General features: G+C 39.8%; 2 protein-coding genes across 2 annotated transcripts in view; both read right to left on the minus strand.

Annotated features, from left to right (window-relative positions):
• Positions 1-2,364, minus strand: part of LOC110041140 (disintegrin and metalloproteinase domain-containing protein 10-like) — an 18,235-nt gene extending 15,871 nt beyond the window's left edge. Inside the window, exons 1-4 of the mRNA XM_020746416.2 lie at positions 2,147-2,364; positions 1,904-2,045; positions 479-585; positions 1-201 (exon numbers count right to left, since the gene is read on the minus strand). The exon at positions 1-201 is cut by the window's left edge and continues 34 nt beyond it. Of these exons, the coding sequence (XP_020602075.2) occupies positions 1-201; positions 479-585; positions 1,904-2,045; positions 2,147-2,210 (514 nt within the window). The 5' untranslated portion in view covers positions 2,211-2,364. The remainder of the gene's footprint in view (positions 202-478; positions 586-1,903; positions 2,046-2,146) is intronic.
• Positions 2,365-7,699: 5,335 nt separating this feature from the next.
• LOC110041201 (lysosomal alpha-glucosidase-like) lies at positions 7,700-25,984 on the minus strand. Its single transcript, XM_089273508.1, has 17 exons — positions 25,556-25,984; positions 23,146-23,291; positions 22,553-22,724; positions 21,521-21,620; positions 20,801-20,913; positions 18,436-18,693; positions 16,158-16,268; positions 14,545-14,864; positions 13,407-13,540; positions 12,564-12,715; positions 12,108-12,256; positions 11,572-11,656; positions 10,522-10,712; positions 9,802-9,890; positions 9,302-9,351; positions 9,007-9,156; positions 7,700-8,266 (listed from the first exon to the last, which is right to left on the minus strand). The coding sequence occupies exons 1-17, from the start codon at positions 25,931-25,933 to the stop codon at positions 8,204-8,206; spliced, it is 2,661 nt and encodes an 886-aa protein (XP_089129634.1). The 5' UTR covers positions 25,934-25,984; the 3' UTR covers positions 7,700-8,203.
• Positions 25,985-27,374: the final 1,390 nt, after the last annotated feature.

The raw sequence follows: 27,374 nt of genomic DNA on the forward strand, positions 1-27,374 counted from the left end.
CATTCACTCCACACCCTGCACCATAAGAATGAGGGTATTGCACATCTCTGCTCTCATAAATAACTGAGTGGAAGTCTTTAGGAGCATCCTTGAAATACTCTTTTGCTGACTCAACAAAATACTCGTCATTTCCTACATGGATTTTGCCTTCAAATACGCCATCATCGGATATAAAACCATGGACAAATGAATTTTTATGACCTGAGTGTAATCAAAAACAAAAGTGCATTAAACATGACAACCTCTGCATTATCAGTAATATAACTGTATTCTTTCTCAACAAGTACCTAATATGGTATGTGGCCAGCGCAGTTGTTATAAGGATACGACTGTTTGTTTGTGCGGAGAGAAGGGGCCTCATAAGTAACTTGTAGGTATGTATAAATGTGCTGTCTTTTATTATGGGGCTGGGGCTACAGTATAAGTCTCTGGTATTTGTCGGGCACCGAAGCTCTATTTATGCTTAGATATACCATACCCTCTACATCCCCTGTCACAACTTTGGCGGGGTCAAACTCAGCATTTTCCGCTCTGAAGTCATCTGTGAAAAGGTCTGTATCCCTTTTAAGACGAATCTTAAATTCTCTGCAGATTAGACAAAAGATTAAACTGTAGAGATCAAAATGTTAAACAGTGTTCTCAGGAGGTCAAAATTTTTACAGTTACCACTTACTGTATTACACAATATTGACTATAACACTACGCATGTACAACGTTGTACAACAATGTATAATGAAACTAAGCCCTAGAAGCTAATGAACGTATGTTCTTGATGTGCATGTAACCTACATGTAAATTGTACCAGTTTTCTTGTAGTGGTTACACCTGTACGTTAACCCCTTATGTGAATCATGAAAGTAGCAAGCTAATTGAGTTGGTCACTGGAACAGGAAGATTCTGCAGCAACTGCTTAGTCTGCATGTTTGAGACCCAGACAAAATCCCTTGCAATTTTCACTAGTGATTCTGAACAAATCACCTCATTCCTCCCAGTTTCACAACAAAGCATTTTTGTCCAATGTTGCGTTGCATTAATATTTCTAAAATTTGATCATTTAGCCAGGGCTTCAGGGAATTCACAAGACCGTCCACTGATGAGATTGTTCACTTTTGAGAAACTCTGCAGTGGGCACATTCTAATTGGCCTATAACGTTTACAACTTAATGTAGCAGTAGTTGACTTGTATGGGGTATGTTGCATGCATAATTTTTCAAGTTTTTTCCTTTTTTCTTTTTGGAAAATGCAAATAAAATAGTAATCAGTTATTTCTCATGAAAATTTCTTTTCAGGTCATTCCTTGCTGATTTCCGTGGTTTATTAGCTTGTTTATAGCATGAAAACCTGAAGTAATATCGCTTTCTTAAACGCTGTACGTAACCTTACATTTACGTATTCACGTATAAAGTTGAACTTAAGCTTACAGTATTCCCTAAAAGTGATCAAAAATGGCAAGTAATATAATCTGACACCCAAACAACAGCAAAATCATGACACCGCTAAGTAAATAGATAGCTAACCACCAGGCCAAGAGAAGCGCCATTCAAAGAAGGCGGATTTCTGCACAATCATATTAAAACAAGTATGGACTCTAACTGGAACTATAAGTACAATGGTTTAACAGGTTTATGCTATATTTACTGTTCTTTTATTGAGCTGATTCTTCCGGTTTAAACACACAAAAGTTTTGTTTCAGCGTTCTTACAAGACAAAGAATGAAAGTCCCAAATCTTATCGCAGTGTTCACACAGAGAAGTAAACTTGTGTTTGAGAGCCATGTTGTGTGACCTCTCAAATACCTGGAAGCATTAGTTTAAGCCAAGTTTCAGATAATTTCTTGGTGATTTTACACCATTCCCTTTAAATTCTGAGTACAATTTCACTCGGTCAGAGTCTTGAAACTTACCTTTGATGAGTTTTTAAATTTAATACAATGCGATGATCGCTGTTTGGACTTGAACGCCTCACTCGACCATGTTCCCTGAGTACTGCAGTTGTGTCGTAGTTCAGAGTTTCATAGTGGTTTATGAAATCCCCCAGCGGCCGTCCTGTGAAACCAAAACACGAAAATTAGATGACAATACATCTTCCTCCGATAACGTAGTTCAATACGAAGGGATTACCAAACCACAGACGAATTTCAACTTACGATATGACCAAGCACAACTCCACAGAAGTACGAAAGAAGCAAAACAAACACGTACAGCTATCATGCTTCGAAACCACAACGCTTCTCAAAGAAAAAGCCTGAAAGTAGACCAGAATGAAGGTCCTTTTAGTGCGAAAAGGTTTGTTGACGATCTGAAAAGTATTGGAGGCTAAAATTTGTGAGAAATAGTCGGGAAATTCTTCGAAAATTATATTTCAAAACTCTCACTCACACCTTTGGGAATAATGCGCATGATCAAAATTGGAAGAAGCACGATGACGTCATATGGCTCGTCTTCGTCTTTCCGGCTTAGATTGTTTACTTTGGTATTTTGTTCTCCATGGTTACAACAACAGGGAAGCAAAAACAATGTATTCTTTCAAGAGAAAATGAGGGGACACTTTTCGCACAGTACACGGCATGTATAGGTGCCCAATGGATTGTATCCCAGACAATATATAATCGCGCATCTTTCTGCCGCATAAACTGCGAAAGTGTCGATTAACCTATGTTTTCTGACTTTTAGTAACTGATCGTGAGCACAGACCGTCACTTTTCATCATCGTATTTTATACGACCATTACATTACATTGCCATACTTAATCTGTGAAGATAATTACTTTATATTGGCAGTCTTACATTAGCGGTGTGAAAAAACTGAAAAAAATCAATGACATGTATTGCCCAGTTACCCTCAGGAATGCCAAAAAATTGCATTACTATATAGAAGATCGAGTCCATCTATAGACTCGGGGCAGTACTAATTTCCGATATTTTCCTTTTTTTTTTTGGTTTTGTTTCGTCTTTTTCTCATTGTTATTAGCCTCTTTTATTGATTTTGGTAGTGTGTTCACTTTAGATGCAAGCGAAATCGTGATGTTGGATGATCTTTATTCGACACTGTACATGCACTCTTTTGGAAGATTACTTTACCTACTAAAAATTCACAGGGCATTAGCAGCCTGAGTTGATGCTACAATCATGGCCGGGGTCAAAAAAACTGCCCAATCATTGGTGAACACGTTGTTGTCATTTTCGTGACACAATAGGTTACCATAGCAGCAGTATGACCTGCTAAAAACACCCTTAATTGCAGCTTTGGGGGCTTATAATTCAAAAACAGCCCGTTGAATTTTTTTATATTATCAAATTTAATATGCATAATAACACGCAACTTTTGGCAAAGTTTTAAAAATATCTATACATAGGGTTCACAGCCACCTTAAAGTTTTGAAAATTTTTTTGTGGCTCTGAACCCCATGTACAGGATTTTTTAAACTTTGCCAAATGTTGCGTCTTATCATGCTTATTAAAATTTGATAATATAAAAATATTTCACCGTGCCGTTTTTGAATTATAAGCCCCTAAAGCTGTAATTAAGGGTGTTTTTAGCAGATCATACCGCTGCTATGGTAACCTATTGTGTCACGAAAATGACAACAACGTGTTCACCAATGATTGGGGAGTTTTCTGATACCGTGGTTGTAGCATCAAGTGACAAAGAGTGGTTATAACGACCCGTCAAAATCTAAGTGCTAGAAACTGGTTAAGGCTGGTTTACACTAGCACATAAGCATAAGCATAAGCCGGCATACGCGGACCCAGTGAAGTATTGATAACTGGCATCTTTTGTTGGAAATTTTCCTAACAAAAGGTGCTAACTATTAACACTTAACTGCGTCTGCGTATGTCGGCTTATGCTTATTTGTTAGTCGAAAACCAGCCTCCAAAGGCTAGTTTTCAGTAGCGGAGGGGGGTATTGGGGTCTACTATGAACCGGAAAACCGTTCCGTTTTCAAAAAGTTTTCCGTCCACACTAAAACGTACAGCCGGCATTTTCAAACTCCTCCGGTTTGAAGAGCGTATTCGAAAAGCTCCGTTTTCGCGATGGATCAGTGTGGACGGTAGCCCTAGTCTAGGAATAAAGCAGCGGTTTTAAATTTCTCCGACCTAGTTTGGAAGGGGCTAGCCTACGGACACAGACGTATTTACGTCCGTGTTAGCAGGCTAGGAAGGAGCCTAAAGCGCCAAGCTTGATACGGCAGCGAAAGACTCATATATACTTCTTTCTTTTTTGAGGGAATAAGAGTCTTTCAAAAGACATGAAATCATTGCTGGCTTTACCTCTTAAACTTACTACAAACAGCAATTAAATGTTACGAACGCCTTTTTCTGGGTAAAAACCTTGAGCTTGCAAACTAACTTTCCCTTCAACTTCGAGATTTATAAGAGACGATGATCTATCGTAGATCATCGTTTCTTGTTCGAAGTGTCACGATACATGTAGAGAAGATGTCTCCATTCTCCAATTAAAAATATTTTCTGACTCATGTAGAACACATCTGGACCCGAGATTTGGTTGCAATGCAGGTCTCGCGATTATCAAGAAGTGGAAGTAGCCAAATAAGTAATCAAACAAAACCGAAAAACCGATTTCCTTATCACCAAAATCCATGCAAAAACCAAATGCTGAAAATTAAGGGAATAAACCGCGAAAACCGCCTGGAGCCAGAGGTTCGAAAGGCTTGATGCTTGAGACTGCCAAAAGTTCCAGTGCCGCGTCCAGAACTTGCCAAACACACGGAAATGCAATCGATAGCCAAAGAACGGTGAGGAAAATAAACAGAAAAATATTCGAAGCTAAAACAAGAATTCTGAATGACCCAACACCACCAGAAATGGATAACTCAAGTTGGCCTTATATGAAAACCAGACACGAATTCGTTCTTTAACTTTTCCTTAAGAGACATGGCAACAGGTACTGTCAACCTCATAGAAATACAACAGTGAGAGAAAAGTCACAGAAAAAGGGCCAGCAAGGTGTTTAAAAAAAATAATTTCCTGAGGTACCTGGGCCCATACATTTGGTCCAGACTATCATCAAGTGATGGACAGCGACCCTCGCTGGACAATTTTAGAAGGAACATCAGAAAGAAAGACTTGACTCCTTTTATTATTGGCACGTGTACCAATTGTAGCTTATGTATCTCCAGGAGCCATAATTTTTAACCACGTTTACAATGGAATTTTATCACTTTCTAACTAAAATTATAAATTTGTGAATATTCTAGAAAAATTTTCAAAATTGTAAATTTTGAACGATTTTAAAACGATTGTAAGTTTTTAAACAGATTATTAACATTTGTAGCATCCCTATTTTATTTTTTTAAATTTTGTATCTTGTTGTGTAGGCTCAGTTTCCTCTCAATCGGCAGTAATAGTTATCACTAAAGCTGCCCCGCTTTCTTTTATTTCTACTTATTGAAAAATATTGAACATTATTGTATGAACTAAAACTTCTATATCCTTTTTTTGTAAACTATAGCACTCGTAATGTTCCTATAACTTAGGCATCTTATCATGATTATTATCCAAACATTCAACTAAGTAAACTTAACCAACACTTTCTGTTTAACTCATTCCATTCCAGACAGCCGTGAGTTTTCGTTTAAAAGCACACAAAAAGTAATTTCTGCAAAAAAAGAAGTTTCCTTCATGGAAACTATTATTTCTGTTACAAAAATTTCACTCGGTAAAACTTAAGAAAAAAAAGGTTACAAAATTATAGAGAAACAAAATATTATGTCAAACCACTCTGCTATTTGAATTTTATGATGAAACAAACCATTTTGCTTGTTATACGGGCAAGCAGTTGAGAAAATCATCTGGAACTTGCTGTCACGATTTTTTTCTGAGACGTTTAACGGAATAGCCAGAGCATCAGGCTTTTCTTACTCGCGGGGTAGGAGGAGGAAGCACCCGCCCTACCCCTTCCATCTTGCCTGATACTCAGGTTATTAACAGAAGTATCGGCGTTACTGTCACCTCTATTAATGCAAATTAAAATAGAGTCAAGTTCTTTAACTTAACGAAAACGATGCAAAACATTTACATTTACGTTTGGATTTCATGCCAAGTCACCCAGCTGTGACATGAGCTTTACGCCACGTAAGATTACTCAACACCCCCGTGGGGGGAGGAGGTACTCCATTATATGGGCTATATAGGTTTGTGCGGCCCCAAAGGGTATCGCTTTTCAGCCTTTTTTTTTGTCATAAATAGGGTATTGATTTTGGCCATTTTGGTCAGAAATAGGGTATGGTTTTTGCCCTTTGGTCTTGAATTAAGTATGTTTTTTTTAGAAGCTACTTTTTCATCATTATCGATAAGACTGTCAACAAATGCACTTCGTAATTTATGCTCAGAGCAACTGTGCCAGCCACAACGGCCATAAATGGGTATCAAATTTTTGGTCAGGTCATAAATAGGGTAGGGAAAATCGCAGATTTTGGTCATAAATAGTGTGAAAGGTTTTGGGAAGCGGGCCGCACACCCCCACCTGATTTTTCTGGGAGTATCCACCGGGACTCAACACAAATAAGCGATCCGAATGAACGACATGCCAAAGGTAGAACTAGCGAACGGAAGGTTATTTTAGTCACAATTGAAAACGAGCGAAGCGACACTCGCCTCGAATATCGAGATTCACCTGTACTTCAGAATTACTTACGATACCTTCGGAGTTGTTTTTACCCCAAAATTCATCTTCAGGATTTCTGAAATCGTTTTCAATTTGTTCTATACCAGAACCTACGCCATTTCGAAGCGAATTTACTCGATTCGCGGTAAAATCGTCATGCTTGGAGTATATTACAAGTAACCGGTACCAACGTGCGCGTCTCATTAGCTTCTTCAAATCGGGCCGGGATCGATTCCCATACTGCAGACAAAATACCACCAGTATACCATTACGTCTTTATACGCAGAGTGTACTATTGGTGTCTCCTCGGGTTTTGCCCTCTGGGCCAAAACCCTGCTGGGGCAATAACAGCAGGGTTGTATTGAGAAGTTGTACCTTTGAGTAAGTTGTCGGTCTAGTGCTTGTAATGCTTAAGGAGGCATAGGATTCTAAACCGTTGTTAAAGGCTCCTGGTTCAGGTCTGTCTTAGCGTCTCGTAAGCAAAGTCGAGTTAGGGTGGATACTACAGATTCGCTTTCTGACTTCTACAGTTGTGGAGAGTTCTAAACTCTTGGATTTAACTTCTCAGGCACCATGGCTCAAAATCTCCATTTTGATCCAAAAAAAACTCGACTTCGCACAGAAATACCTTATTTGGCTTTTCAAAGTCATGGATGGGGAGCTCTTTAAAGCTCCCCGGGGGATACTCTAAGAAAAATTGAGTGGAGCTGCGAGGCCCGCTTTGAAAAAATTCTTACCCGACCTCTTACCCTATTAACCAAAATCGACCAAAAATTCGAGACCCTATTTAAGACCTGACCATTAAATCAATCAGACCTGTCTTATAACTAGTTCCCTAGGTTAGACCGATGTTAAAGGCATTGTGAAGGGCTTTTGTTGACGGTGTTATCGATGATGAAAAAGTAGCTTCTTCTAAAAAAACATACCCAATTCAAGACAAGAGTACATGAACCATACCCTTTTTGAGACAAAATCTGACCAAAACGGCTAAAAAACAACACTCTTTATAGACCATATAAGAGAGTACCCCCTCCTCCGTCACAAAGTTCACAGACCTCAACAGTAACTCTTCATACGAAAGCAAGACATTTATTTAGAACTTTCAGTCTCAAAAAATTTAAAAAAATCCTTCGTAACAGGGTAAATTAATTTACTCTGTTGGTCCTTTTCAATTTTTAAAAATAAACTTTTGATGGTAAAAATCTATTATAAGGTTTACCAGTTGAACGTCGTCACAACTACTTCTAATATAATTTCACTGTACTCTTCCCCTTAAAGATCAAGTTCTAGCTCTTTTGCATTTGATGCACTGTCATTGCAAATCACGAAATTTATCGGTAACATCTTTACGGAACCTAAAGATATTTAAGATAGAGAAGACGCTTTTTGTAAATTCTTTACTTTGCTCGCGACATCATTACGCTAGTACGCTATCAGTTCGCGCTAGTTCTCTGTTTCTTTCGAGTTATCAGAAGGAGAATTCCTTTTAGTGCTCACGTTCTCACAGGATGATTTCTATTACAGAAATATTTCATGCAGATTTCGACAACGCAGTAAGAAATGCTTGACTTGGTACTTCAGGACCAGTGCACCATAAAGTCTTTGGCCATTGGTAGGGTGAGTTGGCTGATGGTCAGCACCTGATAGAAAGAAAAAAAATACAAACAAACAAACACAAAATAATCAGTCAATCAGTCCATCAATCAATAATAATCAGTAACAATAATAATAATAATAAAATAATAATAATAATAATAATAACAACAATAACGATAACGATAATGATAATGATAACGATAACGATAATAATCAATAACCAATTTTTTACCCAGACAGTTCATCAGTCAGTCAGTCAATCGAGCAATCGATCAATCCGTCAGTCAGTCCGTTCGTCAATTAGTCAGTCAAGCAAATGTTCACTGCCCACTCATCAAACTATCGGTCGGACAGCCAGCCTGAAATATCAGGTTTCAGCCCGAACACCAGAAAGAGTGGTTTGCCGCAGCCCCCCCCCCCTCCCCTCACCCTCTCCCCCGCCGTTGCGCGATTATTTCTAACTCCCTTTCGCTTTCTTTTTCACAGGCACAGTCATAAAATGACAACGACATAATTATGATTTAAAACTAGTTTTCAGTAGAATCTCACACACTGCCAAAGGAACTTTTTGGCTTAATCATAACTATAGCAAATTTCTCGATTCTCATTGCTTGTCATCAGGTCCTAATGGAGTCTTTCTTCTTTGGTAATCACGCAAGTGATCAATAAAAAATCTGATGACAGTGACGCGGCGTTCCAGTAACAACATATTACAACGAAATGGAACTCCGGTTATTTTATTACCATTACTTCTAATAACCACTAAAACGCTACTGAAAATTACCTTAGTTGTCGGATTGTAACTATAGCTGGATATTGGAGAGCCATTCACTGTAACAGAGCTAGGATTCGACGCGACGCCAAACACGTGTATGTAGCTCAGCGGTGGCTTAGGTTGATAAGAACTCTTCACAACTGTTGCAGTCAATGTTCCCTGAAAAACAAGAAATACACAATCATTTAGGCTTTCCATACAAATCTCCTGCCCTGGAAAGCGCTAAAAGAACTCGAGATTTTTCCCACAGGCACTAGTTTCTATTCCTGACTTTTGAACATCTTTTTCGAGACAATTTACTTACCATGGTAGCTTTGTATTGAACATATAAGTACGGAGCACTCACTATAGGCTCTGAAAGACACCATTTAACAAGCGTAAATCAGCTGGGTATAGCTGCATGTATTCGATAACTCAACAGAAATCAGTGAAGTAAAACTAAGTAGCGGACAACGTAAAGCTAACAGGATTTTTTGTATTTGAATGACTAGATACTAAACTTACCCCAGATTCATTTACATGTAAAAGCTGGTAACATTTGTGGATAATCTTAAAAATGCACCAGCGCCGGTATCGCGTCTCCTCGCACAAGGCGATTTGAACGCACGCGCACGTTCACCCACAGCACTTACCGTAGCGAGAAAAATGAGGGACAACTTGCCTACACTAACAATTGCAAAGAAAGCAATTCTCTTTTTCTTTAATGTACAAACCATTGGCCGCGGGAACTGTACTGTACTGGTTACAGTGCACAGAATTGACACGTTCACCAACAAGAGAAATACATTTATCCCTTTTGCTTACCGAGTGATTCGCCGTCGTCATAAAACAAGCCTCCCTTGGCCTCCCCTGATGAAGACAATGCAACGATCAATTCAAATGGATTCTGGCGGCTGCAACAAATATAAAAAAGAAATAAATTAGAAATAACTAACTCTCCAGACAAAAGTCAACAGAACAATCAAACATTAACTCGCTGGCGCAGAAACAGTTTTCGTTCTGCGTTCAAACGCGCATCCTTACGGCTTTCCAGTTCAAATAATGGGAAGAAGAAAAGTTCCTAAAATATGGTATTGAGTTACATAAGGTACAGGACAGAAAGACAAACTAGTGAAACGGTCAAATGAAGTTGAAAACTCAGTGACTACAAAGTGTAGTTGAAGGCAATCTTGTCTCAGTCTAAAGAAGAGGCTCGTGAATTTTCTTGTTTCTTTGTTATCGTCTTGCAGCTGTTTTGTATCCTGTTTTTCAGCGTCCTAAGGAGAACAGATCGGCAAGAATCACCAACGACAAAATATTTTATTCCGTCAATACTTGCGCGATTCCAGAAATAAAAACGCCTTCTTAATTTTTTCTCTCTTCCGCCACCACGGCAGCGGTGGGGATGAAGCGTCACGCCCATATTTTACGAAGACATAACGGAAGACCGTCCAGCGCTCAATCCCAGACCCTCTCGATCCAGAGTCCAACGTGGTCACATGGTCATTTGGTCACAGCACTTTCCATTATCTTTGGTTATTTTACCTGTAATAAGTGGTGATGTTTGGCTGTTGTGTTGTAATGACATGTCCTCCTCTAAAATGGAAGTTGATTTTATCCCAGGGGGCTGATAACGTGTGATACTGACCCCCTCCCCCAGAGGTTTGTAGAATGGACCCATCCAAACCGTCATACCATGTGGCATCTGGGAAATAACCTTTAACTGAGGTGGATCCCTTGAAAAGAACAAGATATAAAAGAGTAACGTCACTCCACGTAGAATAACTTATAGAGGAGAAGACTGTTGACAACAGACCTGTGTAAAACAGTTAACTGCCTCCCGGCTTTATTACATTCATTTTGAAACCACTGGTTATCCTTGAAATCTGATTGGCTCCAAGCGGGGTGATTTATTCACGAATCGCACTATCTTTTGCTCTAAATTGCATCTTTTTCCTGGCCAAAGAGATTGGAATACTAAAACAAAACAACAAATCAGATTTCAAGGCTTTTTCAAACTAACAAACACATTGCAGGAAAATGAAAGACAAAAAAAGCCTTTGTTTGGCAAATTTTGGTACTGATCAAAATCTTGTAGTTCTTGTATTTCGGCTACTAAATTGTGCGATTTCAAAACGGATGTAATTAAGTGGCAATTGAACTGAGTGGAGTGCAATTTTGGTCTGAAATCATACTTGTGATTTCAAATCGAACTCGCGCTGCTCGCGCATGTGCACTCCACTCACTTCAGTTACCATTCCTCACATCGAGGTTTCTGAAAATGTAGTATGTGTTCAATTTAAGAGATTGCATTAATGAACGGTTTATTTCTTGCAATAATTGATTTTACGTGCATGATTAATTGTTCACAACTACAGGATCGGGGCCAGGGACCTGTTAAAACTACCCTCTTAGAAAAACGAACTTATAAGGATCTCTTCGATATAGATACAATGTAGGTAAGGTCTGCGTGCGTGCCAAGTGGCCCAGCAGGCTACTTGATGACGAAAATATGCCGAAAGTATGCTGAAAAGTATGCCGAAAATATGCAACATGCAGGTATGACTGACAGAGAGAGAAGAGTGCACTACCAACCTGAACTAAGACTGGTGTTATAAGCAAGGCCGGTCCAAGAAGGAACTGCTTGTCCATAGGATACGTTTCTTTGTCGTTTGGAAACCTAAACGCAACCAGAATAAAAGCAAGTAATTAACTGCATGAGAGTGATTAACTGATATGCTGTTGACGCACTTCCCTTTGACTACGGAAGACCGACTTGACAACTGTAAGCCCATTTTTTGATACTCTATGAATACAACCAGAGTCTCTTTGCTTACGGCTGCGTTGTAGCGGGGTCCCACTGTACTCCGAAAATTTACCCAACAAGATTGTCATACAGGTCCTTCTCGCGGGATGTTTGGTTACCTCTCGGGACAAGTCATTCACACCTGACTGTGTAAGTCTGGCAGAGCTGACAGACCCAAGAAAGTTTCACGGATCCTTCATGCGCGTAAATGACCCATCGGAAAATTATACAGTAGTTAACAAGCTTATCTGCACTAAGAACGGCTGTTTAAGAGATTCACTCTATCAAAAATAACATTTCTAGTTTTCAAGAACAAAGAACTCACTCGTAGAAAAGAGCCCTGGCCACAGCACTTCCGGTGGTGTGCGCCTCCGCAAACAGGGTGTACAAATATGGCAAGAGTCTGTAGCGGGTCAATAACACATCACGTGCCATACGAGCGAAATCGTCTCCAAATGCTGCGGGGTCCTGGGGCTGAGAAAGAAAGAGACATGTGCAGTGTTAGAGTATATGTTTACGTTTACCGAGGGGGAAGGGGGGAGGGAGAAGGGGAGAGGGGGAAGGGGGGAGGGGGGAGGGGGGAGGGGGGAGGGGAAGGGGACAATTACACAAGTGGCAAAATAGATAACCTGTTTAATTAGGTAAGTAAAATGTTTCATCGAATTTCGAATGAGCTGTCTAAAGAATAGCTGTTAACAAATTGGATGAAAAACTTAATCAGTCTCATTGACGAGCAAAACAGGCGTCATTTTAAGGACTTTTTTTCTGCCACTGTACTTACAGGATCACCCTTTGTATTGTGATTTCTAGAAAAAGGGTAGAAGGCGCCTAGCTGCGTCCATCTGGCACACAGTTCTTTAGTAGTAGCGCCTTGAAAGCCACAGATATCTGGTCCAACCAGAGGAATACCGTACAAATTGAAGTTCAATATTCCTGAATGAAAGAGAAATTCAAGATATCATGAAATATTGAGTAATTTCTGCGACCAGGTAATTTTAATGAATACAATTTCAATGTGTGATTTATATTGGTGTGAACTCTAAATATTTAGCACGAATTTTAGGGCCATTTTACATGGAGGTGGGGGACCCAGGTAAGCGAGGAAACCCACCTAAGTGGGGTAATTCGCCTCTCCATATAATCCCTCATTCTAATTAGCGCACGCTTACATGATAGGTTGGGTAATCCGCTAAGGTGGGTTTCCTTGTCTGCCGGGTAGGGTAACCCTGTCAGTCGAGGTCGCATTTTGCCAAGTAAACGTCTCAAGGAGGGGTAACTCGCCTAGCCACTGTCGTAATTTGTCTGCTCCAGACATTAAAACTGCACGGTTCATTCTTAAGGTCTACTTCCACTCCCTTTCCGACAAAATTACATAGCACAAGCTAAGCCATCACTGCTCTGTTCTCCCCAAATTTCTCGAAATTCTATCTCCACGACGACAGCGGGCTAATCCTTCTTCGAATGCGTCGAAGACGTGCAACAGCAGCATCGTGTTGCTGCGTTTGAACAGGCCCTCAAACACGGTATGAAAATGGAACACAATATGGCAACCCAGAAAATTAGACTGATATATGTAGAAAGAGTGTTTTTGCCATAATTTAGTCGTTTGTTATTTGTTCCTCACCTGGTATGGAGAGATACAAATCGTTGAAGGTGGCAGCGTTATCTCCCAACCAATGCCCCCCATGACGACCGGCACTGGGAAACGTTGAACGTGAAATCACAACACTCCGCTTTCCTCTGATTTTCTTCAGCGCGCTGATTAAAAAACATAAATACGCAAAAAATGTGCTCAGCAAGAGTAGAAGAGACTCTGCTAAGCTTGTATGAACAAAAGTCTCTCTCTAGGAGCCATTGTTTGATCACCCGAGAAAGGAAGTTTTACTCTGCAACAGATCCCGGTTTCCTTTAGTTTGTGGAACGAATAGCGAAAAAAAGCAAGAAAACTTTGCTGCGCGAAAACCCGCAAAGGCAACAAAGATCTTGCTCGAAAAAAAAAAAAACAGTAAGGAAAAACGTTCCGCTCCTGGTTTTAGACCATAGAAAGTAAGATGTAAAGTTCAATATACACGGCAGGTTTCCATGGACTGTTACTCATAAAGATATCTGTTTATTTCTGTTGACCAACCTACCTTACCCTTAGGTCAAGGTTGCAGTTATGTGCAGTGTTGGCTACTTTTTGAATTAGCCGATGAAATGAGTGTTAAAAGAATGCTATTGGCCATTACTTTCCTGGGGTCAGATGTAAAACTCCATGTTTTCTTTCCTGACATTTTGCTTCAGAGTTTCACAGCGACATATCTCAAGCCTCAATATGCGTTTCTACGCACCACGTCTCTACGCTTCGCTTCAGAATTATCTAAATTTACGAACTTTCTTCGCGAACTCGGCTGTACGGACTACAAATGAAACCAACTATTAAACTAAACTAAAAGAAAACAGTAGTCAAAAATACGTGTTCAAAAACTGTCATGTGCACGAGGAACGTGTTAGATGTGTCGAATTTCATTCGATTGATGTTCACTTGAATTTGTTCAATTCTTCGAATTCACGTGCTAACAAGCGCTCTTAACATTTCCGGTCGGCACGCACACAAAAGACACGTCATCAGGTATCGCTCGTTTCTTGCACGTGAAAACCTCACAATTCCTTCAGTCTAAAATCTTTAATTGGGTGCTCCCAAAACAGTAAAAATTATACTAGGAGACTTTAGGGAGATTCAGATTCAAGCCTACTCTAAGCATGTGTGGGGCTAACCTTACCTCATTGTCTGGACCATTTCCGACAGGCCATACAAGCTGTGCACATCATAATGTGAGTAGTCGTGATGTTTTGCTGACATGCAGAGTGTTTTGCTGTATAGCGTCCCTCCTGTTACATGGGGCACGTACGGAGGGTGGTCCAGAGGTGAATCGGCTGGACAGCCCTTTTCAGAGCCATCCACAAAACTGGACGGTTCATTCATGTCAATCCACAGGCCGTCAAATTCAACTTCCTCGTGAAAATGCGAAAGCATCTGTTCCCAGTAAGCCTGGGTTGCTGAGTAGGTAAAGTCTGGAAATACAGTATCCCCCGGCCAGACCTACAAAAAGTAAAATAATATTACTATGTGACTTTGTCACTTCAGATAGGGCAATAACTAACATGAATCGATCTGATTTGTCTATTGCCGATCCAATGTTTTCCAAGGATTGGACTGGTCAGGCACAATCCCAAATAATCATGCAAGATCACTCTTGAAGGTTTTCTTGTAGTTTTGGGACTTCTATCTCTATTAGAACTACCTTAAGGTAAAATATTATTTTTCTTCCAACTTCCTGTTCTCCCTGTCTCTTTTTTTGAAACATCAGACGTGAGTAAATGCTCGATCGGTTTTCGATCAGACTTGCACTCTGTAAGCATACAATGTATCGTCCCCAAGTACCCAATCCATGATGGTTTTTTCTTCTTATTTTCCGAGCTTGCCTGGGAGTGGACTGTGCTGGGATAATATCCACCTATGTTTTGTACTGACCTCGTGCAAAGATCACAGTCCGATACTCCCCTAGTACTGCTCTCACGCGCGGGTAATAAGATAATTATATATCAACAAGTAAATATAATCGCGTGTGCCACGCTAGTACATGTACGTGGTTATTGGCAGGCATATAACTACAGTACTAGCAACTGTTCCATTAGCCTATCCTTGAAACTATTGCATTCAATACTGCGTCCTGGATTGTTACTCTTATAGTTTGCACTTTGCATTTTACACTTGCTAGCCATCTCAGAAATGCTACGAGCATTGTGTAAAATGTTGCACCATACAACCAAACTACGCCCCACACCTTACCACCTCCTCTACAGGGTTGGGTGGGTGGGGGGGGGGGGGGTTACTCCCATATGCAGGCTGTATAGGAATTTGCCATGGGGTAGGGCATGGTTTTTGAGGTTCTTGATCCTTAAATAAGGTATCATATTGCCCCTGTTACCATTGTGTTCCCAGTGTGATCCTACGATAGGGTAACTATAATCGTATATCAGCTAAATATCCAGTGTGTAAATGTCCAGCTAAATGAAAAACAAATGATCTGTTAAAACTGAACTATCTGTTAACTTCCAATTTTACAAAAACGAAATAAAGTTCACCCGTTCACGTATAAATTTTCACTTGCTTCATCCTTAAATAGGGTCAGGTTTTAAGACCCTCCACGGCACACACCTACATGCATCCCAAATTTACGGAAGTCCCGGTTCCCCCGCCACCCTCCACCCACTCGGGCACCATCTTAATGCATGAAATGTCTAAAGAACTTGTAAAAATCTAAATTTCCAGTGTACATAACAATATCGCACTGTATATGTGATTATAACACAACATATCCAAGATTTTAACCTTGCCATGAATTAGTTCACCACTGGAATCATTGATAAAAATGCCCATTGCAAGTCCATCGTCAAAAGGAGGATAAGAACCCCATGTCTGCTGGGAGCATATAGCAGGATCCTGGAAAAGAGCACAAATAATACTTCAACTTTTGCCTCATCAGTTATCCCCTTTCAAGTTTCCATTCATAATTTATACATTTTATACTAAAATTCATAAATACATTTTACCAAACAAACAAACAAAAAAACTTTCACACCTATGACACCCTCTAGTCTGTGAAAATCCATTTGCCTGCCCCCAAAACCAACTGGTGTAAACAGAAACTTAACTTATCAGCCTGTGAAAGATTTTAACAACCTGAATCTATTTTACTTTTTAAGATGAAGTTAGGAGAGTTTACATGTACTTTTTAAAATTTGTATTCTTCCATTTTTAACTTGTATATTGTAATATCTCTTGTTTAGATTACAACCTCGTCCCCAGGTTCTCTCTCCTCTGCCTCCCTTTTAGTTGGGAGAGAGACCGTGGTCGGGGCTGCTCAGGTGACAATTTGTGACAGAAACTTTTCCACTGGGGTAAAGTCAACAAATAATTTGTGTCCATCTCAACTGAAGCAAAAGACAGGCGATCACTGATCATTGCTATATTAAACCACACACAGGCAAATACACGTTTGAAATTCTCCAGTCCTATTCTAACATTCACACAGGTCAAACGAAATATATAAAATTATATATCACTCTGATTTCAATTCCAGACCGTCGAAGTAAAACTGTTTCGCTGTTGCATGCTGCCTGAAGTGACCTCACAGCACATTGTTTGCAATATAAAATGATGTTTTATCACCATTTTGCACAATATAATTCATGACTATACCAAGGAACTGCGTTTAAACATCTGTCTTAATATAAACTTACATACACCTGATCAATGCACATGAAATATAAATTGTGCGGGCCTATGTCAACAAAACTGTAAATCATTTTACATTGCTGTAAATCAAATGCAAGTCAGAATACTTCGCTAGTCGGCTGTGTGACAGAAATACTTTTTAACATCTAAAATACCGCCCAAAGGAGAAATAAATTACCTCTAAATTCAAAGATTCAAGAGACTGATCCACTGGTTTCACTTCGAATCGGTATGTGACGTTTTAGATGTGCTAACTGTCGAAAAGTTTGTGCTCCATTCAGCTGCCCAGTGTCTGATCTAGAGCGTGCCATTGCGGGATTGGCGCAGTTCGATAGAAGATGTCCCCAAATATTTGTCTTGTGGGTCATTTTGGCCTAACAAACATCTGTAGCTACTGACTTGCAATTTTCCTTCGTTTCCTAAGTTTTTCGAAAACATTGTGTGATTTAAAGTTTCATAGAATTGACAATATAAAACAGCGTGCGTTTTATGAATGTTTACGACATGGACAAATAAAAATGGCTGCCAGAGGCTGAGATGAGATTCCTGGGAACATGTAGAATATATTCTTCTATTGCAAACCCCTTACTTTTCATGCTTGATTGATGAAACACAATGTGATATTTCCGTTGTTTTCTTTGTCGTTCTGTTATATTATTGTTACGTCAAAGCAGAAAAGAATATTATCATTCTTTGGTCGAGAAAACAAAAGAGAAGAACACAGACCGCAAACAGAAACCAGCAGAACCGACAACGTTGACAAAGATAAATTGAGTGATACTGATGAACGTGAACCTTTTGTCGAACCAAAAGCCAAGGCATCAAAGAGAAACTTTCAATCTACCTGGTTGAAAAAATTCAAGTGGTTGCGACACGATAACACAAAGAGTATGTTGTGTTTGATTTGCATTGGGTCTAGCAAAGCAAATCTCTTCATTTCTGGCTGCATTAATTTCAGAACTTTAACACTGACTCGCCACGAAGAAAGTCATTATGCTGACTTGACTTTTTTTTTAATTTCTCAAAAGCAAAAAACAGTGTGTCCCCCAAAAAACTGGAATGTCCCCTAGAAAAACGTTGACTGGGACAGATTGTCCCCTTAAAGTGAAATCCTAGATCAGACACTGCGGCCAAATTTCTTTGTGAAAGAAAGTCTTCTATGTTTTGTTCCAGGTTTCTCGCGAAAAATGGTGACCGGCTCAATGACAATCTTTACCAGGAGAGTACTGTATTTTCTTAGCTTCAACCCTGAGTGAAGTCAGTGATCACTAATTAAAATTAATTTTAATACACCATACCCAAATTCACAACTTGGTAGTCATATAAGCATTGTCTACTAATGTAGATACATTTACAGAATTAAAATACTCACCACTATAGGAATGTAGTGCTGACTGTAACTGTTGTGTAGTTTGTTCACAAAGTCTCCCAGCCCCCTCCAGTCCAGATCAACCCAAAAGTCTTTACGTTCATTGAGGTATTCAATATCGTTCCACTGGACGTCCTGAGGAATCCTATAGTTTCTCATGTTTTCATTCACTGTTTGGGTACCATTTAAACTTCCATAACCCCAGCGGCACAGGTGAAACCCTAGACCCCAGTATGGTGGCATGTATGGAAGACCTACCACCTAGAATGATGAAAAAAAAAATCATTAATTTTATTTTAATGAGCAATGACAGCTACAGTAGGTTTCTCTGGGTGTTGAATGGCTTCAGTGTTTTAAGCCTTTAAGCTACAATGAACTCTCAAATTGTACAGTCAACATTTAAGTACAGCCGAACCTCCACTTGCAACCACCTCTCCTCAGCAACCAGTTTTCCAAAATACTACTCGTAAAAGTTTCCAAGTCAAATCCCTATATTTTTAACCTCTTGTAGGCGATCACCTCTCGCAAGTAACAGTGACCGCTTTTAGGGCTAAAAGTTTGAATTTTTCATTGTTTTTAACCTCACGTGAGCGACCACTTGACAGATAAGAGTGAAAATTGGATAACAAGGTGTTGTAACATTATCGTACTCCTGGCTGGTACAAGAAATGGAAATTTCTTAATGGGAAGAGCCAAATGAAATTTTTTCTCAAAATTAACTTTTCCATCAATAAAACATTGCATTGGCATTGGCACTTTGGGTAAGACTCAGGACTCACCATATTCTAATGAGGAAAAATTTGGACCCATTATGGTCTAAATTCTTGTAAGCAACAACCTCCCATCAGCGACCACATAGCCTGGGCATTTTGGGTGGTCGTGTACGGGAGGTTCAACTGTAGTCTACTCTTGAAGGCAAGGAAGATGTAAAACAGTAAACAAAATGTTTTGTTGACAATAAAGGTTAGGGTCTACCAGAGTGTAACAGTATTAAATACTATTACATTTTATCCCTTAAAATGGCCCAATCATGTGAACAATACAATTCTGTACCTTCCCCTCTAAACTGCACTGCAGTATCTTGCATAATTTTTGAGTAATATAAAAGATTCATTGTAATGAAACAAAAGAAATATCTGACACAGAACTCACCCCACGTCTAGTCCTCTCAACAATGGCTGCCACAAAAAATATGGGCCCGTCAAAGTTCAAATGTCAGATGAACAGTGCACATTGTCCAAAAAATGTTCCCATATTTCCTAGACACCTTCACTGCTGACTACTGTCCCCCAACCATCCCCCTCCACTGGTAAAAATAACACGATTACATGCACAATGTACGAGACTTCAATGCAAGGTCTAGCATGTTTGAAAGAATTCAATTTATTGCTTTGCTCCACCAAAATATCCTCAGCAGTCCCATCAAACTTGGGCCAGAATAATTAATTTGAGCAAGAATCATTTGGCGCATTCTCTTTACTGTGTGCAAGGTAAATACTCCTAAAGACATGATTGATCATCGAAGTTATGCACACAACTTAAGCAGTCGTGAAATTAAAGCCCAAAAAAATTTCAGGCCTGAACGGGATTCGAACCCATGACCTCTGCAATACTAGTGCAAAGTGACCAGCTCCCAGTTGGCTTGATAGCTCAGGTGGTAGAGCACTGCACCAGTATACCAGAGGTCATCAGTTCAAATCCCGTTCAGGCCTGAAATTTTTTTCAGGCTTTAATTTCATGACTGCTTAAGTTGTGTACATAACTGCGATGATCAATCATGTCTTCATGTCTTTCTCCGCAGTTCAAATATATGATCTTTCATATATTCACTTGAATAAATAGTCCTGGCAGAAAACAGACAGAAAAATTCCCTGAGTAACTACAAAAGTAATTTAAATCAATGCGTGGTGATCTGCTTTATTTCTTTTTGTTTTGTAAGAACTACAGCTGAGCATTTCAGATGTTGAGTGACATCAGTTTCAAAATGGGCATCTCATGATCAACTTATGATGTACTCCAGAATTCAAATCTAACTTTGCCCCAAGAACAGGAGGAGAGGGGAGCAGGGATGGCACAGTGGTGAGACTGCTCGCCTCCCACCAATGTGGCTTGGGTTCGATTCGGGCCTGGTGCCATACGTGAGTTGAGTTTGTTGTTGGTTCTTGCCTTGCTCCGAGGGTTTTCTCCGGGTTCTCTGGTTTTCTTCCCTCCACAAAAACCAACATTCCAAATTCCAATTCAACCAGGATAGAGGACCCGCATGTAAACCAGCCAAGACTGATGTGGCTTCTTCCCTAATGTTATAATTTATTTATATTTATTTATTCAATCATTTATGAAAAGTTTAAACATAAGTTATGACACGTACTGCTGTAAACTGCTGGACAACTAAATCTGGAGTTGGGCCAAGGAAAACATAGAAGTCAAGAATTCCTCCAATGGTCCTGTATGTTATAGCAGGAGTAGGCTGCAGAAGAATATCTGTGGGAGTAAGGAATTAATTTAGACTGGTCAGTAAAACTTAGTACACTGCTCTTGAAAGGCTGGCTATCTGAGCTGCATCACTGGAACCAGCTTGCAACTGAGGTTAATGTGGGGAAATCTTTTCAAATGCAAATGACATTAATCTCTTTTATTACATGGCTAGCACCGTGAGCGGGCAAGATGAATCAAATCCAATGCTGTGATTGGCTACCTGAGTGGGCAAGATGGAGCTATCTTGCCTGCTTGGGATTACCCACTGTGTCCTGCAAGAAAAATTTCCTGAAAGCCATATAATAAATCCTTTATTGACCAAGCTTGTTCGGCCAAGATGGCTGGATATTGGCCTCGTTCTTTTTTTGCGAGTTTATGGACCCCACTCTGTCTTGGTCCATAAACACACAAATAAAAGAACTTGGCCAATATCCAGCCATCTTGACCTCACACTTGGTCAATAACCCATACTTCAATGATATTCCCCCACACGAGCCCACGTGAGCCCACATGAGCCTCCATTGCTGTGCAAGCTACAATGTACATGTAGTTCTAGTCCAACACCAAAAAATACGAATATGGCCTACTGGGAACAAATTTAAAGCAAACATACCCATTGCATTGCTGTTCATAAGAAATATTCCATGAGCATTTCCATCCTTTTCCATTGACAGATAATATGGGAAAACACCATACAAATTTTTATCAAGACCCTGGAAAGGTTACAAATTAAAAACTGTAAGCATTTGTTCCTACAGTGGATTATATTTGGAACATGTGTACCAAAGGCATCCCCAGTTGAGTGTTGATCGATACCCTTGAATGATACCCTTGTTCAACACTTGATCAACACTTGATCGACACTCCATCAATACCTCGGTTGACACGTGATGAACTCTCCATCGACATCTCAGTCAACAGTCGACTAATTTTCGATTGATGCATGTGAGTTGCTTGACACTTGGCACTGACTACTGACCGACTGATGATCAAGTGTCGATCAAGTGTCGACCAAGTATCAATTGGGTTGTTGATGAAGTATTGATCAAGGGTATCGATTGACACTCGACCGTGGATACCTTTAATACACAAGATCCTTATATTTTCAGTACAAAGGGAATGAGGGCTAGGATTATCATAACACCGATGCCCCAGTTTAATGTACTTGCCTGTTCAATGACAAGTACAATTTTCATCACTGGTAAATATCCAACTTTCAGCAAGGCGTTCTTTCACACAAACTGACCACACACTAGTATGCTCACTTTCTTATCTCCCTGGAGACATCCAACCACTCCAACAAATTCAATACTAGCATGTGCCACAGGTGTAAAATGGGGCAGAGGGGGAGGGGGAGGGAGCAGTGATGGAAGTGGATGATTCACACCAAAAACACTTCATTAGGAGGGTACGATCAATATTTAATTACTGGAACAGCACATTGTTGAAGATGATCAGCTCTAATTGCTTTCTTAAGGCAACAAGTGCATATCATTGCCTAGGGAGAAACAGTCTGAAATGCAACTCAGCCTCTTAATTGCAAACCTCTAGAGGATAAAACCAACATTCATGGTCAATATTATTATTGGACAGTATTTTACAAAATCAATTCAATTTACAGCATAAATGCAATTCATTGATGTACCTCAGGAGTGCCTCCCTGGTCTCTGGAAAACAAAGTCGATCTGGTCCAATTAATGTCAAGTTGTAGTGGGACAACATGTTCACCCAAACCATACAGAACATTTGAGGGTAATAGTGACGACAACTGAATGAACTGGTTCTCAAATACCATTCCACCCACTGAACTGTTGAAACTAAACACAGAATATTTTACATCAACTTAGTAAACACAAATTGCATAACTGGCTATAATCAGTGCCTGAAAAAACTCAGGAAAAGCAGCTCTCAAACTTTGCTTGCCCTGGGCAGGTCTTAGTATACTTTTTTTATTTGCTACATAACAGTTGAAAGATGACTTGCCTAGACCCTTACCCATCAAGTAAGTGTGAATGAAAAGTTACTCGCCCAGCAAGAAAATCTACATGTCCCGAACAACCAGATGGCACTATTTTTGAGCCCTGGTAATATTTAAATAATGATCATGAAAATATACATAATGTATGTATACATTTACTTGTAAGGGTTCATCAATAAAATCAGAAGCTATTTTTTGGTGCTTTTTGCACATCTTAACTAAAGTACACAGACAAATATACATTTTATGAACAAACTTACAGAACAGTTCCGGTAGATTTTCGTGTCACAGCAATGCCAAATGGAAAATTAGTGACACTGACAGTATAGTCTAGTGTAGTCGCCTCTTTTTCAACTTTGGGAGTCTCAATGGGAACTTCATATCTTTTATTATTGGGATCAAATACCTGCGGAAAGAGCATTGTAAAGTTTTTAGAAACGTTTAATTATTTCAACAAGCTTAAAAAAGCTTGTTGAAACAATTAGAATTACCGAGTCAGTGTCTCTTTTTCTTACAGTTAAAGCCTTTCAAATACTATGGGCACTACAGCACAGCTCAGTGATATTATTTAAAATATGTTATTAATTTTTAGGAAAGGTCAAAAAGTTTGTTTGAACCCTACAGCTCACAAGTAAATACTGTTCTTGAAAAAATTGACATTGTCATACTGTTAGCACTTTATACCCCTCAACCCTAGGTTAAATGGATTAAGTAATTTTCTGTGTACCTGGTTATGTGTCTATGGACGAATTAAAGATGGATTAGATGTATGTTTCAAGATGAACTACATGTATCTGTTTCAGTCCTCCAAGTAAATTCACATATTTATGACCTGTAGGCCCTTTAATTCAATTTGTTGTTCAAGACACAGATATGCAGATAGATTGTCTTGATCCTAGCTTAACAAATATTGCTATGCTTGGATACATTATTCAGAAGTGCTCTGTGATAACCATCTCTACATACACATGGTTGGAGTATTCTTCAAGATCTACTTTGACCTACACTGCAATGACCACTGGAAAGTTTTAACCCAGCAAAATTTGTACAACTCAGTAGCATTTGCTGCCTGGGATAATTTATGATTTCTTGTGAAGCTTTAATATTCATAATTTTGCATCATTGGAAACCTCATTGTCCGGGTGTCTAGAAAACCCAAATAGCAAATAGCGAATAGTTGCGAATAGCGAATTGTCCAGAATAGTGCAAATAGTCTCGAATAGTGCGAATAGTGGAGAACAGTCGCGAAAAGTGGCGAATAGTGATGAATAGTCGTCAATAGTCAACGCTTTAGATCTAATATCCTGCATTAATCAATTATCCAAATAAGCAACAGAACTGATTTCAGTATTTATTGCCTTTTCTTCTCCGGACCCAGGCTAGGGCTGTCCATCGCCAACATTAGAAAACAGAAAACACAAGGATAACCTCATAAAGATGTATTAACGCTTTTACAGCGGTTAAAACAGAAGAAATTCCATTTAGAAACACCTTTTGTCCTGATAAACGTCTGTACTTTTTAGCGGGAAAATTCCACCCTGCATTGCTGAGAGGTTGACTGCGAGATACTGTGTATCCTATTTGCTACGATTTGCCACTATTTGCCACTATTTGCCGCTATTCAAGACTGTTCGCCACTTCGCACTATTCACACTATTCGCTATTCAGGACTATTTGCTGTTCGCTATTCGCGACTATCTGCTATTCACTATTTGGGTTTTCCAGCCACCCTCATTGTCCTGCCTTTGGCTATTTGTATTGAATGAACTGCTTCATACACCTTCACTCAAAGATGTCAAATTTTTTTACTATCTCCATACAAAAATATAGGTAATTGCCAGTTCTGCAAACCTGATACAATGCATACACTGTATTAATTTTCCTCATGTGCTTCAAAAACTAGACCATCAGGCCAAATGATGGCCATCCATATATGTGAGCATATCTGACCCATGGTTCAACCTTTCTTGACAGAGACATGTAACACAGCACATTTTTGGGATCTCGAAAAATTAATTATAACGGTAATTAAATATTTCCTAGTATATGTAGGTAAATGGAAGGGCCACTATTGAGGGTTATGCATGAAATGTCTGACATGTATGTACACTGTACTGTATTTTGTAAAGACTCTTCTCATGCTAGATCACTCCCAGTACAAGATCTTTTGAAATCTTTAGATTACAAAAGAGGCCTGGGACTGAAACATAAACAGGAAGTTGACTGCGATTGATCACAAGATTATCATGAGTTTGAAACCTGATAACCTATACATGTAAATATAGGAAAAGTACTTGTGCACGATTTTCCTATCAAGTTGTGGAAAAGAATGCTGTGAGCTGTGTAACCGGTCCTCCAGTAGTTTTCCAGAGTTCAGTGGGATGAAACACGTTGTCAACACAATGGACGTCTCAGCACGAGGCTCTGGGGAATAAACCCCACAAACTCTGTAGTTATTCCCCCTGAGCCTCGTGCTGTGGTCTATTGTTTTAGGCTGAATTTTAATATATCGAAATTGGTCTATTAAAAGGAGTTGCGTTTTCGAGTACGTTTTGGCTGGTTTATTGGCCCCAGAATATTACACAAGTTAATACATAAAGAAAGGGAGCTCATAGGCAATTGATTACAAAATTCACTGTTGTGTAGATATAGGTTGTTTCCAAACCCTACCTTGAAATGAAGTCGATCTTGAGCTTCAAATCTCACATCCACGGCCAAATTTTCGATATCATTGCCATAAGGTCCAGCGTGCCCTTTCTTTGTCAAACTTAACAAATATCCTGTCTGCGTTTTCTCCTTGTTCACTAGTTGATAACCGTAGTCACTGGGATAAAAACAGTAAGGTATATCAAGCGGAACTTCATCACCGACACTGGAAGGTTTCCTCCAGCAACAGCCACGATTCAAACAATTCTGTTCGCTTGCACCATCTTCAGGGTAACAATCGAAGCGCAGGTTGTCTGGAATATCGCTGCATCCCTGCTGGCACCTTCCGAGCTCTGGGAGCAATGACAGAACCAAAACGAAAAACGTGTAGGTCCACTCCATTGCGTGAGTTCGGACCCTGAAGTATTTTTTTGCACTCCGCGCGCGCGGTTTTTTTACTCCGTGCGTCATGTGACAAAATTCTCGTGACCTGGCAAAGAACCGGAGCGGGTCTTGCCCGCTCGGGACTACCTGCTGTGTCCCGCAAGCAATTTTTTTGCCCAAAAGCTATAAATCGACTTCGTCTCGGTCCATAAGCACAGAAAAAAGGACTTGGCCAATATCCAGACTATCCAGCCATCCTGACCTCCAAGGAAATGTTGGAAATCTGATAAAAGAAAGGAGAAAGGTTAGGATATGGATGCATAAGGAAGCAAGAGGGAGCTCAAGGAGAATTCCCAGCGGAATGTTGGAGGGAACTCATTGATCCACTGGAAAATAATAACAGACTGGAAGGGAAATTAGCAAACGTGAAACTGAACCAACGACGGAACACCACGCAGAACCCACGGAAAATAGCATAAGGCAAGGCGCAGGGGCAAGGCGCCAAGATCGCAAGAGGAAATGAGCAAGCAACTGGACATTGGTGAAGATAAGGATATAATAGACTGAGAGCGAAGGAAAGCACGGGAAATGTATGAAAAAATGCACGAGGGAAAGATTAACGTTCCCCTTTAATCAGCTGTAGTGGTCCCTGACTTCTAGTCAAGTAGGATACGAGATCTCGTGACAAAATTGCTGGAAGAGAAGCTATGTTCGTTAATTGTCTTGCCAGGGCCCTGGATCTGAAGGAATATTGTCCACTGATTCCTAAGTATCCAACGCGTGTATACATAGCAGCCATCCGTCATCCTATTTGAACATCCAGCGTGCAAAAAGAAAGGTTGAATTTCTGTCTTTCTCACCACGTTCGTACGAAGGAAAATAATTTTCCCTCTCCAGTACGCCGACGCCAGCCGTGAGAAGATGGCACCGAGCAGACTCTGCTGGCGGAGCATTGTTGACTTCCTTAGCTCCACTAGGAGCCTAACTTAAAGGAATAAGTCAGAACACTGGAGCACAAAACACACTACAGCAATATAAAGGCAGGCAGAGTGCGAACACTTGCCCGGCGGTAGTTTAATGCCATCTCAGATGTCAAACTTTACCAAACTATTTACCAAATAGAAGACGCTTTTACAAGTTATATTAGCCCTCACGGATCCTCAAGAGGTCACCATAATGTCGCTATGAAACATAATTTGACGCTATCCCATGGGTGGGGCATTTGCGCTTTTCTGATGGCCCCACCATATGGGGATTTTGTATGGGGGATCAGCGGGCTTGGAATTTATTCATGTACTCAACTTTTTTGTATAAGGCGTATTGAAATTGATTTAAACATGGTCAAAAGTTATGATAATAATAATGCACACCAGTCTCCGCAAGACAAACTCGCAAAGACGATGTTTATATGGAAGAGAGAAGGCTTATCCCTTTAAACAAAAATACGATCCATTTTTTA

Source organism: Orbicella faveolata, unplaced genomic scaffold, assembly GCF_042242905.1.
Source record: "Orbicella faveolata isolate gen_17 unplaced genomic scaffold, um_ofav_v1 contig_1, whole genome shotgun sequence".
NCBI classification, from domain to species: domain Eukaryota; kingdom Metazoa; phylum Cnidaria; class Anthozoa; order Scleractinia; family Merulinidae; genus Orbicella; species Orbicella faveolata.

Bases quoted from the DNA above. Each gene is read 5' to 3' on its own strand.
- LOC110041201 (XM_089273508.1), bottom strand. From the start codon at position 25,933: ATGGAGTGGACCTACACGTTTTTCGTTTTGGTTCTGTCATTGCTCCCA. The intron at 13,541-14,544 runs GTAAGGTTAGCC...TTTTTTAATCAG, and splicing joins GAAATGGTCCAGACAATGAG to CGCGCTGAAGAAAATCAGAG. The intron at 9,157-9,301 runs GTAAGTAAATTG...CTTGTTTTTCAG, and splicing joins TTCAATACAAAGCTACCATG to GGAACATTGACTGCAACAGT.